At 39.5% G+C, this 16,163-nt stretch overlaps 1 protein-coding gene across 1 annotated transcript in view; it reads left to right on the top strand.

Annotated features, from left to right (window-relative positions):
- The window catches only part of pcsk5a (proprotein convertase subtilisin/kexin type 5a), a 44,167-nt gene that overhangs the window by 12,015 nt on the left and 15,989 nt on the right, over positions 1-16,163 (top strand). Inside the window, exons 13-30 of the mRNA XM_077622572.1 lie at positions 73-267; positions 2,050-2,186; positions 2,281-2,403; positions 3,708-3,810; positions 3,882-4,072; positions 4,950-5,034; positions 5,956-6,059; positions 8,038-8,170; positions 8,269-8,384; positions 10,170-10,272; positions 10,554-10,690; positions 11,560-11,760; positions 11,832-11,900; positions 12,938-12,980; positions 13,130-13,272; positions 13,370-13,567; positions 14,316-14,399; positions 15,236-15,431. Coding sequence (XP_077478698.1) covers positions 73-267; positions 2,050-2,186; positions 2,281-2,403; positions 3,708-3,810; positions 3,882-4,072; positions 4,950-5,034; positions 5,956-6,059; positions 8,038-8,170; positions 8,269-8,384; positions 10,170-10,272; positions 10,554-10,690; positions 11,560-11,760; positions 11,832-11,900; positions 12,938-12,980; positions 13,130-13,272; positions 13,370-13,567; positions 14,316-14,399; positions 15,236-15,431 — 2,361 coding nt within the window. The remainder of the gene's footprint in view (positions 1-72; positions 268-2,049; positions 2,187-2,280; positions 2,404-3,707; positions 3,811-3,881; positions 4,073-4,949; positions 5,035-5,955; positions 6,060-8,037; positions 8,171-8,268; positions 8,385-10,169; positions 10,273-10,553; positions 10,691-11,559; positions 11,761-11,831; positions 11,901-12,937; positions 12,981-13,129; positions 13,273-13,369; positions 13,568-14,315; positions 14,400-15,235; positions 15,432-16,163) is intronic.

Below are 16,163 nucleotides of genomic sequence, written 5' to 3'. Positions count from 1 at the left end.
GTTATTGCTTGCATATTTCAGTGTGTTCTGAATTCTGATTATCTCTCTATCTCCTCCACCATTTTTCACCAGAATCTCGAATGAAGACGGAGTACTGACGTCGACGCTCGAGGCGTCTGGCTGCTCTGCCTCTTTCCGACGGCGGCAGAATGTGGCCTTTGTGGAGCACGTGGTGGCGCGTGTCACATTGGCTTGCCGTCGCCGTGGCAACCTTACCATTGAGCTCACGTCGCCCTTGGGCACAGTGTCACGACTTCTCGATAAAAGGTAGCGTCTCTGGCTCGCTTCTCGTGCTGCTACCTATTAATAGCACTCTGCAGAACAAAGCCCCGCTGTGATTAATCCTTCAATTTTGGGGAAAAGATCAACGTTTCTAATATTTCAGGAGTTCCAATATTGTGGTTGAATGGATGTGCAGAAGACTATACTAGTTTACCTGTTAGTTACTAAACCATTGACTACTAGCGTGAGCCCTATAACTGACATTTTAAACAATAGGGCATCATGACCTGTACAACGTGAGAGGATGTTAAAGCTCCCAAGATCTAAACCATTATCAACATCTGGGGGATTCAGAGTTATTTCTGCACAGTGATCGACAAAAACATAATAAAGGAAACTATGGTTGGAGATAGCTATAGTAGGCAAGTGCAAAAATACAAATTCCTGGCTTTATATTGGGCTGGAAAAATATTTCATTTATTCATTCATTTTCCAAACCGCTTATTACCCTCACAAGGGTCACAAGGGGTGCTGGAGCCTATCCCAACTGACTTCGGGCATGAGGTGGGGGAAACCCTAAATTGGTGGCCAGCTAATTGCAGGGTACGAGGAGACCATTCATGTTCACAAACCTAGGGACATTTTACAGTGCCCAATCAGCCTACCATGCATGTCTTTGGAATGTGGGAGGAAATCGGAGGACCCGGAAGAAACCCACGTGGGCCTGGGGGGAAAATGCAAACTCCACACAGGTGGACCAACCTGAATTGGAACCCAGGACCCCAGAACTGTGAGGCCGACTCACTAACCACTCATCCGCCGAGCCTCCTGGATGGATGGATTAGTCAAAGATATTTTTATATCACTATTCCCTCTGCTCCCAGCAAACCATTTTCTGTATATACATTCTTTCTTTCTGTCTGAATAACATGCCCAACGGGAGTAGCACATTAAAACTGTTTTCGTTTTTGAAAACACTCGGGTTTACCATTTTGTGTCTAAACAGGACAAATAGTAAATAAAGGTGATTGAGTTTGTACCGAAATAATTTAACTGCGCAACCAACTAGCTTACTGGCAATCAAACCATCTTATCCTCTTCCCTTGTTGTTAAAAATAAATAAATCAATACATTACCCACTTTAAATTAGTAGATGCATAATAAACAATATAAATTCAAACGCATGAAAACTGAATATTCTTAGCACTTGGGTACATCTATAGCAAGGGTGTCAGACTCGGGTTGGTTCGCGGGCTGCTTTAACGTCAACTTCATTTCATGTGGACCGGACCATTTTAGATGTACTATTTAGATCTTTTTATATAAATGGATTAAAAGAACTGGATTAAAAACCCAGAATATTCATTTTTTATAGATCTAAAACAATGTTTATTTTAGCTTTTTTTGATATATTTTCAGATTTTACAAAATGATTTTCGAACTAAAAACACGGAAAAAAAATCGTAAAAAATTACTATTATTGATTTAAAAGGGGGAAAATCTGGAAATTTAATACAGATCTATACTCTTCATTTTTATTTGATCCTAAAACAGAAAGTCGGCACTCATGATTTACTTTCCCGGGCCACACTAAATGATGCGGCGGGCCAGATTTTGCCCCCCGGCCACCACTTCCACACGTGATCTATAGCAATTAAACTAGCAAGCTACTTAAGTAAGTACTAACTAATTATCAACCTACATATTTTGGAATAAAATGATTCCCGATTCTGTGTCCCAACCACATAATATTCTATGCCTTATTTTGTACAACGTGTACGAAGCAACATAGTAGCAGCTGTAGACTGATGTCAACTTTTCATTTAGGCCTTATGATAACTCCACTGAGGGTTTTCACCAGTGGGAATTCATGACAACCCACTGCTGGGGTGAGCAAGCGTCTGGGGAATGGACCTTAAACATCCGAGACTCTCCTTCTGAAGGAAGGGAAAACTCTCCAACAGGTGGGCTTGTTCTTCTGAGCAAATCAACGCACAAGATAGCGAAACTGTCCCAGATGCTCCTCTAATTTACTTATTATTATGTAATTTTGCACAGGGATTCTGCAGGAATGGTCACTGGTGATTTATGGCACAGCTGGACCGGTACATCCTGTTAGCCACAGACTGGTTCGGTCACCCGAGACACCAGAGGATGCAAATTTTACTGAAGAATACGCTGGTGTGTGGGGGGGGCTTCTTAGCATAGTGTAGCTCTGATTGCTGACAATGTTGCTACTGTCCTTTTCATCACTGTGTGCAGATTTGATTTGAAACGTTTTGCAATGTAGTAAATTGAAATATATGTGCAGTGTTGGAAAAGTTAATTTCCTATGCAATTTCATTCGCAAGTCAGTTCACAAATTTCAGGTTAAAGAGTCCATTTTATACTTCTTAATTGAATTTTTTTACCTTCCCTAGTTTGTGCAAATGTAGTATAATGTCCTAGTCTTTACATAATTAAGATAGAAAACTGTAGGCCAGGTCATTGATTAGGTATGTAAAAAAAATCCTTGGTGAAAATAAGGTTGAGGACCACCTGAAGTACAAAATTATTTTTTTAACACAGTTTTAGGCCACTCAAATATCCAATATTTTTTATGGTTCTTCTAAAATTGACTTAATGTAGAAGTAACCTGAATTAAATGTCTTAAAATTGGACTTTAACTTTTACTCAAATCCTTAGGTTATGGTGTCATGGCGTTTCGTCCTTGTCACCTTGCAGTTTTGTGCATGTCGTCTTTTTATGCGCATAAAAACGGTTAACTCGAGATTACTAATTATAGAAGAGGGGCTTTGGGTGGAGAAACATTATTGTCCACAGCAATTACTGTATCAACGATAAGTTGAGATATAGGTTTTGGCGTCAGCATTACCTCACGCTCCGCTCCTTGTTCAGTTCATGTATCAAAAAATCAAAAGCCTTTATTGTCATCATACACAGCTGCGTATAACGAAATTGGTGGTGCTACTCCAAGCTCTTCAAAGTGTGTTTTCCCAGTAAAAAAAAACATAAATAGTAGTATAAAAGTATAAAAAGTCACATCCTGGCTAGGTGAATTCTAAAATATTGCACAGAATTCTTAAATATTGCACAGATTCAGAAATATTGCAAAGATTCTAAAATATTGCACAGATTTCTAGGATATTGCACATTGTTATTGCACACCCAGAGGTTATTGCAGAGAAGGGATTGTGTGTCGTGCTAGCTCAAGTTCAGAGTCCTGATGGCTGTGGGAAAAAAACTGTCCTTAAGTCTATTTCTCCGTGCTTTGTGAGACCTGTAGCGTCTGCCAGAAGGCAGCAGCTGGAACAGCTTGTGACCAGGGTGGTATTGGTCCCTGACAATGTTCCTAGTTCATGAGCTTTCGTTCACTGAACGAATGCTGTGTCAGTACCCACCAAACTCAAATTTTTATTGTGGTTTTAATTTGCGCTTTATTATATTTACTTGATTGTGAGACATTTCTGTCTTCACCCTTGCAGGATCGTGCAACCCTGAATGTAGCGATGACGGCTGTGATGGTCCTAGCCAGTGGGAGTGTGTCACCTGTGCCCATTTTTTCCTTAAGTTCAAGAACAACACCAGGTTAGCGTGAAGTCTGCCGCTAACTAGCAAATTTCTCTTGTGACTCTCATGTCATATTACTCTCCCAAAAGGGTGTGCGTCTCCACGTGTCCACAAGGGTTCTGGGCTGACAGGCGGCGTTGCAAACGGTGTTATGCCACATGCGAAAGCTGCACTGGAAGTCGCAGTGACCAGTGCACTTCCTGTCAAGATGGGTATCATCTAACCGAGGGAACCAATACCTGCACCGATGTCTGTGAGGAGAGCTACTTCCTGGACCACGGTTGGGTTTCTACTCTTTACATTTCATGTTTAATTGACAAGAATACTGTTGGATTAATCCTTAGGTATTTCAGAATTCACAATAAAAGAGGCATCTGAAGTCATATCTTTGTTTAATTCTTGCAAGAAGAGAATACATCCATCCGCGACTCCGGTCAGGATAATTCTAACAACTTGAGGTCTCTCTCGCTAATTTATTCATAAGATTTTAACGCCATGCCCCACAGAAGTCTAAGCATCTTTAGAGTCTCATAACAATTTATCACAGTCATCAAAACAATTGTAGGTGTGTCGAATCTTCCCAAGAGCGCCTGTTGTGGACCTGTCCTGCGAAGCCAAAATAGTCCACAGTTCTCAAGGGTGCTTGTTGTGGACTCATCCTGCCCAAGCCAAAAACAGTCCACAGTTCTTGTTGTGAACCCAAGGCCATTCCCAGTCCTCTTGATGCGAACCACAGTCCTTACTTTTGCAAGAGATGCATTAAAATGCCCTTTGTATTAATGTCAATAACTCTTTGTTGCAAGTACATATAATATAATAATATTGATACACATCTATAATAATGATAAACCTAACAAATACATTCCTCCCATCAACAGCATGTGCCAAACTCTTATAAATATTATTGATAACTGAAATTATAATAATTCAGGATTGTGTTTGTGTATGTGTATGTATAAATGTATCTCTATATATGTATGTATATATAAATATGGTTTCTACTTTGTGAAAATCAAGGAAATACTGTACTGATAAAACCTTGGTGTATGCGAGGTTTATGTTTTTGTGGGAATGAGAGAATTTAGTTCAAGAGAGTATATGTGCGAGTTAAGATGACCTGCTCACCAATATGCATTGTTTGATTTCCCACCCCGCAGATGCGAAAATGTGCCGAAAGTGCAGCGAGATGTGCTTGGTGTGCATGTCCTCCAGCATCTGCACAGAATGCAAAGCAGACTCGAGGTGAGCTGAGCATCTGATGTGGCCCCTGACAAGTGCCTAGTAAACAATTCACACTCCTCCATTGGCCCTCTGCAGCGTCATAACAAATGGAAAGCCCTAATCACATTATTTTAAAGTCAATTTTCAGATAGGGCTTATCTTTGCTATTTCCGATTTCCACTGTAGGACAAATGCAAACCATAGCACATTTGTGTATGCTGCATTCAGTATGTATATTTTATCCAGTCCTTTATTCACAGCAGAGATTCTATTTTTAAAAAAATCTCAGGCTTTAAAGTCCTACTATCACAAGATTTCCACACAAATTAAAGAATAAAATCTTGTCTTCAAAAATAGATCCATAACTATTGAAATTGTACAATAAAATTAATTTATGTAAATGTTTGCCTCGACATGGTTCTAACTGATAAAGTATTTCAAGGTAAGGATCTGGCAGAAGGTGTGTGACTCAGTGGAAAACAGCAATTGAGAATAGTTTCTAGCCAAATGGGATTAATACTGTGTTTTGCACCCTTTAGTTTATTTTCCAAAGAAAATGCAATCTACCAAATTCAGTGATATATAACCTGAGGTGATAGTGGGTCTCTAAATAAGAATGCATTGCATGTTTTTATCTGTATTAACCATTTCAAATAGAGGTGCAAATCCCGTTCTCTTAAAGATTCAGAAGAACACATGAACACACACACATAGCTGATACAGGAATACTGGAAAACAAAAGGACTGTTTCAAACTTTGTGTTTTAAACGGAGTAATCCCCAGTTCTGCCATGTCACTGGATCTTCTGACAAGCAGAAGTTTCCAGGCCAGATCCCTAATGTGTATTTACCTCCGTGTGTGGGACTCTCGACAAATAAGTCTGACTATGTCAAGCCAAGTTATTGCATCTCCTTCTTCTCTCTCCTTTGAACCTGGATCCAGTCTTCGTGGGAACCGGTGTCAGTGGAATTGCCCGTCAGGAATGTACTACAATGAGGCCGAGGGCGCATGCAAACCTTGCCACCCGGTGTGCGCCGATTGTGCCGGTGAGATTTTATAGACTGAATTTTGGGGGATACCCCATGAAATACTATGGGAATGACCAAATGATTCAAAATTCAGATCAATTAGATTTAATATTTCTCTTTTGTTGTAGCAGACATCTCAGTGGAAATGTGGTTAGGCCCGTGTGGGTTTTCTACGGGTACTCCAGTTTGTTCCCACATCCCAAAAACATGCATGGTAGGCTGTTTGAACACTCTAAATTGCCCTTAAGTATGAGTGTGAGTGTGAATGGTTGTCTGTCTCCTCATGCTTTGCAATTGGCTGCCAACCAATTCAGGGTGTCCCCCGCCTGCTGCCCATAGTTGGCTGGAAGAGGCTACGTGACCCTCGTGAGGATAAGTAGTACGGAAGATGAATGTACTTGTAACTGACATGCACTCTCGTCATTGAATTTAGGAAGGCTACTTTACAACGGCAAATTCAGTACAATTTTTGCCAGTGAAGCAACTTTTTTAGTTCACATATTTCCTAAACTTTTTTTCACAACTTTTTTAATCATAATAATAAGCAAAGAGTTCATTAAAGGGCACAAATGTATCTAAAACTGATTTTTTTTACTGTTTTGAGACTCCCCTGTGATTCAAGCTCCCTCTCGGAAAGTTACCACCTTGTTGAAAATATGCACATTTTAGGCATATAGTTTAACATTTTTTTACGTTTCCACAGAGTCAGTATAACTTTTGCCAGGGTAAGCAACTTTTTTTAGAATATAGATACACATTATTTCCCTAAACATTATTTAGCCCACACACATTTTTTAATTTACCCTATTTTTCAGACTATAAATCGCACCAGCCACAGAATAAACTATGGAGAGATATAAAATATTTATAAGTCACACTGGAATATAAGTAGTGCTTAGCCCCTCTGCCTCACATTTCTGAGATTTTGAGGGTTAAATCGCAGGTTTGGACCTTCTTATGTGGCATTTGCATGTTCTTCCCAGGCTTGCATGGCTGGTTAGACACTCTGAATTGCCGCTAGGTATGAGTGTGAGCACGAATGGTTTTCCGACTCCTTTTGCCTTGCGATTGGCTTGCCACCTTTCCGCGGTGTCCTCCGCCTGGTGCCCATAGTTAACTGGGAAAGGCTCCTGCACCCCTCGCGACCCTTATGAGGATAAGCGATTTGGAAAATGAATGAATGAATGGAGTATAAGTAGCATTTTTGTGAGAGATTTTTTATCTTATTTTATCAGAAACCACTGTTCAGAACAAACATACATTAAAGTTACAATAGTAAAATGGACAACAGCGGGCTAATTAGGCATCTATTAACATAAGTTTTCAGATTTAAAAAAAAGCCTGTCCTGTCGTATTTCTGGCATAGTCCGTCTTGAAAATGGCTTTAAATCAACACAACAATATATTTGCTTGTACAGCTCGCTCCAAATACAGTTTGGTAGCACTGGCTAATCACTAGCCAATCACAGTTGGTGAAAGCGATGACGTACCCCTATGCCTGCGACAATGCATTGGGTGTTTCCAACTCGCAATCTGATTGGTTAAAGCAACAGTCTTATCGACGCTTGTTTAATGCAGCAGAGCCCGCAGAACTGATTGTGAAGGCCTTGAGGCAGATTTCTGACCCTGGCAACAAATAATGGCTGAAATGTGATTGGTTAAATGCTTCAATATGAAAACACACATCTGGAAGCAGTGCAACCAGGGGGAAAAGCAATGAAAGGAAGCTAACAGACAATTTGGAATTATTTAACAAGTATTGATGGACAAAATATAATATATGATTCAGATATTTCTTAGGCCAGCAGAGAAGGCCTTGAAGGCCTTGACGGCCCACCACTGGTCATAAGCCCAGCCAAACGCTGGGGAAAAAAAACTGCAACACGGGGGTAGTAGTAGTGGCAGTATATTTTACTCGTTCAAAGTGACAGATTTTAGTACCTCAGGTTTCATCAAAGGTTATGTATCCTTATCTTTCTATTTTCTGGCTCACCAGGTCCTGACGTGGAGGCATGCACTCGGTGTGCAAACGGCTACCTGATGGAGGAATGGAAATGCGTAGCCTCCTGCAGCAGAGGCTTCTTCTCAACAAACTCAGAGATAGCCGACGGGCACGAGATGTGCAGGAGGTGAGCATGCCGGTGTGCGTTCAGGAGTGCGAAACTCTCTTATCTACGGATGGCAGGCCTCTTCCGAGCCTCCGCCATGACTTCCTGTGCTCCTACAGGTGCGACGCCAGCTGTCTCACCTGTGTCGGACCCAGTTGGGGTAACTGCAGCAGCTGTTCCAGCGGTCACAGCCTACAGGAGGGCGTATGTGTTCTCCACATGCCGTGCGCAGATGGTCAGTGTCTGTCCGCATTTATTGGCTCACGTCCTCCAGTCTAAATAAACACAACAGAAAACAACACACATTCTGTTGTTTGCAGTCACACGCTCTCATTCATTTGGAAGTATCTCATTTGTACTAATTGCCAAATAAGTGGAATAAGTCATCTGATTTTATGGATCTGCTGATGCCGAGTCCTGATCAGATACCTTGAAAATGAATTCAGGAGGGAAATTTACACATCCAGATGTCTTTTTCCCCCAAATTATCAACAAAGTGATAAAGCATTAAAGCCAAATTATTTATTAAGTTTTTCAATGTATTTTTGCAAATTTGTCGCGAGGCAACAAACAAGGTTGTGAACAAATTGGATATAAGTCTATCACAAAATTAATACATTGGAGAAGTAGTTTCATACCATTTTATAAGTAATTTCTCTAATTTGATCCACAGTCCTCAATATACTATCAAAAAAAACCTTTAAAATGAGGAAAGTATACAAATTTTGTATGAAATATGTGAGAAACACAAAGTAATATATTATATACTCTGTTTCTTCATCTATATTTTTATTGAATCGTTTTTTTTCTCTAACTACTTTGCCATTCTACTAATCCAATCATTTTTTCCCTCACCAATTTTGGCGTTCGTGTCATTTTCAATCTTGCTTGAGCGTGAATGGTTGTCCGTCTCCTTGCACCCTGTGATCTGATTGGCTACCCACCAATTCAGTCTGTCTCCTACCTGTAGCCCAAAATTGACTGGGATAGGCTCCAGCATCACCCGCGACCCTTGAGGATAAGCAGTAAGGAAAATGTTATTTTCAAAATACTGATGCGTCCCACTGTCACACTGCAAGTACACAGTGGTACCTCGAAATACAAACTTAATGCGTTCCGGGACTGAGCTCGTATGTCAATTTTCTCGTAACTCAAACGAACGTTTCCCATAGAAATGAACTAAAAACAAATTAATTCATTCCAACGCTCTGACAAAACACCCAAAACAGGATATTGGATTGGAAAAACATTTTTATTTGTTCTAATTCACCATCTATTAACAAAGTAATAAACAACTAGTGGTTTAATATTACTAAAATGTGTTTAATAGTTCTAAAATTAGATGGATTTCACGGAAGGGAGAGGGAGTGAGGGCGGAGGACTTTTTGCATGGCCACGAGCTCGTAACATAACATAAACAAATTTAAATGAACTTGGATTACGATGCAGACACACTCAAAGATACGTTTAATCTAACTTTACACTAAACTTAATTCTAATTTTGTTTTAAAATGTTGATACCTTTCTTCTCTATTGGCTCTGTTGGCTCTATTTGCCTCGCCTCCACCCTGACTTTCAGGTGAACCTATCGAGGGCTCTTTGCGTTTGTATTCCCTTCAAAATATTCCGAAAATGATGCACACAAATCTCCTCTCAATAAGTTAACCCACAACCACTTGCCAACGAGAAGTAATGATGTTCTTACTCTCGCATCCGTTGTCTGCTCGTATATCAAAATTTGTCTCGGATCTCAAAATAAATATTTGCTCAAAATTTTACTCGTATCTCAAATTGCTCGTATGTCGGGGCACTCGTATGTCGAGGTACCACTGTATAGATTTCATGAAATGCATCAAATAGGGTCAAACCTACTCTCTAAAAATACTTCTCACAATTAATCTCATTTAAATTAAACTGATGTATTATACAATACTTACACCTATTCAAGTGGCTTTATATTTATTAGATTTTGGAAGAAACAAAGCTTTGTTTACTGTTTTTATTTGACCTCTTATGACAGGAGAATACCAGGACAACAATGAAACATGCCACCCCTGTCATCCAACATGCTTGAAGTGCACAGGACCCTGGCGTCAAGAATGCATCAGCTGTGTTACTTCACAGTAAGTTTGACTCACTTTGTACAATTGTAATGCTGAGTCACACTATTGTTACCACCTAATACTAGGAAATAGTGATCAATAAGCCAAAGTGCTGAAAAGCATTTGAAACTGATGACAGTGCAAAGAAAACTAATTGTAACTTTCAGTCCAAATTGCGTTCTTTAATGTTGCGGCATCTCCAAACATTAGTGTGGAATTGCACAAAAAAGTTTATTTCTTTCTCCTGTAATTCAATCCGATTGTATTTTTTAATCTATGGTTTCGGTGGGTTGTGTTTGCAGCGTTCTGGACAAGGGCCACTGCCTTACAGAGTGCGCCCGAGGCAAGTACCCGGGGAGTGGGCGGTGCCACCTATGTGACCACACCTGTGCCACTTGTATGGAGGCGGGGCCTGCCAAGTGTACGAGTTGCAACACTGGTGAGGCAAGAGCATATCTTAATACTATTTGTAATGTATTGTCTATATCACGTGTCAAAGTGGCGGCCCGGGGGCCAAATCTGGCCCGCCGCATCATTTTGTGTGACCCGGGAAAGTAAATCATGAGTGCCGACTTTCTGTTTTAGGATCAAATTAAAATGAAGAGTATAGATGTATATTAAATTTCCTGATTTTCCCCCTTTTAAATCAATAATTGTAATTTTTTAATCCATTTTTTTGTGTTTTTAGTTCAAAAATCATTTTGCAAAATCTAAAAATATATAAAAAGCTAAAATAAACATAGTTTTAGATCTGTAAAAAAATGAATATTAAGGGCTTATAATCCAGTTCTTTTCATCCATATATTTAAAAAAAAATCTAAATATTATATCTAAAATGGTCCGGCCCACATGAAATCGAGTTGACGTTAACACGGCCCGCGAACCAACCCAAGTCTGACACCCCTGGTTTATATCCATTAGTTTTGCTACGCTTGAAAAGAAACAATATTCCATCAGGTGATGAATTGGTCATTGGGATTATGGTAGAATTGGATGTTGATTCAATTGTCTCTTGAAGTGATTGATTGAACCCTCTTGAATCATTAAATACATCAACTGTTCTTGCTTGCTGTAACCATCAGACAGGGATTAACTTATTTGTTTCACATGCTTCAGATTTTGAATATTTTTTTCCTTTTCTTAGGAAACACAAACTTTACCTTCTGAGTAAATTCATCCTGAACAGCAGATATCAATCATGTTTTGCTTCTTAATTAGTAGTAGTAGTAGTAATGGTGGATAGAGTGCGAGGTAGGGGGATCTGATGCTCAACAAATCCTTCTAAGCCTTTTTATGAATTTGCTGCAGATAAATTTGGGATGGCGCGTTACCTCCACAAAGGCAGCTGTGTAGAGGCCTGCCCCGAGGCCTTCTACCACACCGAGGAAAGAACCTGCGAGCCATGCTCGCAACATTGCACGCTCTGTATGAGCTCCACCCACTGCCTGAGATGCAACTCCTCCTACTCCGTGGAAGATGGCACCTGCGCCAAGCTGGAGTGCGGCGAAGGCAAGAAAAGTTGTGCGAGCAACGTGCTTCTTGTAGGTTACCAAAACGAGGATTTTCTCGTTGTCTTTCAGGTGAAGTAGAGGATCCAGATTACAGCAACTGCATGGCCTGTGAAGAGGGATGCAAGCACTGTGTTTTATGTAAGGCACATACTACTACTTTGCTCAGTGGAATTTGTGCTATTCCTCAAGTACTCAAAGAAAACCCATGCAAGCTTGAAGAGAACATACAAACTCTACTGGAATTGATCCCTCGATCTCAGAACTGTGGGGATGACCCGCTGACCACTCACCCACTGGCCCACCATAATGACACTAATAATAATATATCAAATCTGAGTAGTCTACAGTGCACACTGATAACATCATTTTTGACACCACCTAAATCTTTTTAAAGTTGTGCTATCTATTACGCACAAATTAAGAGTCTTCAAAACTTAAATGATCAAGTCTTACACCAAACAATAACTATTGAAATTGTACATTAAAAAATGAGTGAATTTAAGTAATGGTTTCCAATCAAATCAAAAAGCCTTTATTGTCATCATACACAGCTGCGTATAACGAAATTGGTGGTGCTACTCCACAAAGTGTGTTTTCCCAGTAAAAAAAAAAACACAAATATGTAATATAAATAATATATTCCATTTGCAAAGTTGAAACCAGTGACATAGGGGTCTGGTAGAGAGTGTATGACTCAATGGAAAATGAGTAGGTAGATGAGTAGACTCGTCTTTATCGTGCGGCAAGTTAAGATCAAGATAGGATCAAGAAAAAAAAATCCCCCGTCCATATTTGGTAAAAACATTGCAAAACATTTCTTCTGTTTTGGCCAGTGAACGGTAGCAAAAGCCTTTTGCGAAATGTAGTGCAAAAGTGAAAACCATGACTGTGCACTGTATAGAATCGGAAGAAATCTTGACTTGACAAAGAAATTTAAATTGGAGCCTCCAAATTGGCCAAAATCACCATTTTGTTAGTTGCATTTGTTGTTGTTGTCCAGTGTTTTTAACAAGGACTGCTGGAAAAGTTGTTCTTAAATGGTCAAATTCAAGTTTCCACCATATAGTTTTTCGTTGGGATGGATTCTGAACTCTGTCAAACCAATTGAATGTTTTTACATTCGAGTCTATTCTCAGCTAAAAGTGGAGCTGAGCTTTTTTGTCTGTTTCCAACAGATAACCCCAAGCATTGCTTGTCCTGTAAAGAAGGCTTTTACAAGTAAGGCCTGTGTGCCATGTGTGATCTTAACTTCTCTACTTCTCACCTGATGAAAATGTTACCATTTGACATGCATTTTGGCCTTTGAACGTGTAATAGATGTAGGCTTGAATTAAAGAGACTTCATTGGCTATTCCTTTTTTTCTCAGTTTACAGGACAGCTGCTACAAAAACTGTCCCGCCAAGACATACAGCATGGACGAGGAAATGACTTGCGTCCCATGTGACGACAATTGTGTGAGCTGTGACCAGCACGAGTGTTACTGGTGTGAAACAGACCTCTTTCTCTCAGGTAAATGTAGTTAAACTTCTTTAAAGAAGCTAATGCTTAAAAATACAGAGACAACTAGCAGCTAGTGCGCATTACACAAAGAATATTGTTTCTGCAGATGGATACTGTGTGTCCGTGTGCCCTGAGGGTTTTTACGGGGATGAAGACACGAACGAGTGCGAGGAATGCCACGCCACCTGTGGATCATGCAGCGGTCGGGAGGATGACGACTGCATGTCCTGCAATGATGGAAAAAGCCTGGAAAATGGAAAGTGCATGACCGACAACATGTGCCCCATGAAGACCTTTCTTAGCGGTGAGAAAAACAATTTAATTTTCGATCTAAAATCAATGCTTGATTTCAGCCTGAATGGCGACAGCAAAACAAATGTTAAATAAAGTTGGCAATTAGTATATATTTCTAAAACATTTCATAAAAGAAACATTTAATAGTAATTCTAAGTGAGGAGGAAAAGCAACAGTCCGGTATTTGCGTCACATGAACTGCCTTAACAGTCAGAAACCATAATGTGACCCCAAGAGCACATGTGTCAAAGTGGCGGCCCGGGGGCCAAATCTGGCCCGCCGCATTATTTTGTGTGGCCCAAGAAAGTAAATCATGAGTGCCGACTTTCTGTTTTAGGATCAAATTAAAATGAAGAGTGTAGATGTATATTAAATTTCCTGATTTTCCCCCTTTTAAATCAATAATTGTACATTTTTAATCAATTTTTTAGTTTTTAGTTCAAAAATCATTTTGTAAAATCTAAAAATATATGAAAAAAGCTAAAATAAACATTGTTTGAGAGCTATAAAAACTGAATATTCAGGGCTTTTAATTCAGTTCTTTTAATCCATTTACAAAAGAAAATCTAAATATTATATCTAAAATTGTCCGGCCCACATGAAATCGAGTTGACGTTAACGTGGCTCGCAAACCAACTCGAGTCTGACACCCCTGCCCTAGAGTTTGGAAGCCTTTGTAAAGTAAAGTAACTTGGCTTGAGCTAAGGAAAAAAATGAATTTGTTAGGGTTTGGCTCATGCCAGTTTTTGTTCTTACAGATGATGGTCAGTGTGTGGAGTGCCATCCATCATGCAAATCTTGCTCTGGAAAAAACAAGAACCAATGTACCAAATGTCCAAAAGGTCTGTTTGAATCTTGTTTGTAATTTTACTATACTAAAAATAAATGTATATCTGGTCAAAGGTTTTTCATGAAAAGACAGTTATATAAACTTTCCCAAACATACAGTATTAAAAAAACTTTGGGGTCTGTAAAAATGTCCTCCTAAATACTGTATTCATTTATCTTCCATATCATTTCTCTTTATGAGGGTCATAATTATGTTTGTATATATACTGTATTTTCACGACTATAAGGCGCACTTAAAAGTCTTAAATTTTCTCCAAAATAGACAGGGCGCCTTATAATCCAGTGTGCTTTATATATGGAAAAATAAATAAATTGTGTCATTCATTGAGGGTGCGCCTTATAATGTGGTGCGCCTTATAGTCGTGAAAATACGGTGTGTGTGTATATATATATATATATATATATATATATATATATATATATATATATATATATATATATATATATATATATATATATACACACCGTATACATATATACATATATATACATATATATATACATATATACATATATATAGCATAAAAACTTTGGCGTCTATAAAAATGTCCTCCTAAATACTGTATTCATTTATCTTCCATACCATTTCTCTTTATGAGGGTCATAATTATGTAAACATTTGTAGTATCTAGTGGGTTGTGTGTGTTTATATACATATATATACTACGAATATTTGTAGATATATAGGCCTATGTATATTTTTTTAAGATGAATGACTGAACCCAAAATAACTATGCTTTCCAAAATCAGAATTCTTTTCACTGACAGCTAACTTGTGAAAGGTCAAGTAATTGTTCATTTTCTATTTTGTTCTGCTGTGTTATTCTAGAGCACTTCCTGAGCCCTCAGAAAACCTGTGTGACAAAATGTCCACCTGGTTCATTCGGCGAGCGGCTGAGTGGCGAGTGCGAGGCATGCCCCGTTGGCTGTTTATACTGCGTGGACCTCGAGCACTGCACACGCTGCCTTAGCCGTTCCATGACATTCTTCCTACAGGATGGCCAATGCGTTCAGCAGTGTGTCAGGTGAGTTCAACAAACCGACTACAAAAAACTGAACCAAGGAATAGCAATGTCTATCGAAAAAATCAAATAAAGCAAGCAACAACAAGAAAAACATACGCATGTAAGCAGGAGACCTCGACGGTGATATCCCACACGCACAGCAGTAAGCAAGGCAATAATCCAAGTACTGTACGTAGTATACTGTGTGTACTGAAATAGCGAGTGCACCTAATTGCCTTGACTCACCCATTCAGCTAAATCTGGACTAGAGACTATACGAGTGGCCCGGCATACGAGAAATTTGAGATACAAGTAAAATTTCGGGCAAATATTTATCTTGAGATACGAGACAAATTTTGATGTACGAGCAGACAGCGGACGCGAGAGGCTGCTCATAAGAACATCATGGGCACTACTCTCTCCCCACAACTCCCTCGTGTAATGTTTCTCTGGTCGCAACTCCCTCTTGTAATGTCTCTGCGAGCACTGGGCAGAGCGTTGCATTTTTTTCAGTGTTTTTTTCCCCCATTAGTCAGTGCAAATGGCGGAGCCTATTCGCTAATATGAGAGGAGTACTACTTCCCGGGCAAGTTGGCAAGTGGTCGTGCGTTATCCTATTGTGAGGACATTTGTGTGCATCATTTTTGGAATATTTTGAATGGAAGGCAAAACCAAACAACCCTCGATAAGTTGCATCTGAAAGTCAGGGTGGAGGCGGGGCAAACAGAGCCAACCCGTGTAAAACAAAATTAG

Source organism: Stigmatopora argus, chromosome 16, assembly GCF_051989625.1.
Source record: "Stigmatopora argus isolate UIUO_Sarg chromosome 16, RoL_Sarg_1.0, whole genome shotgun sequence".
NCBI lineage: Eukaryota > Metazoa > Chordata > Actinopteri > Syngnathiformes > Syngnathidae > Stigmatopora > Stigmatopora argus.
Note: the sequence above shows the minus strand (reverse complement) of the source record. Positions and strands in the feature narration are given on the sequence as shown.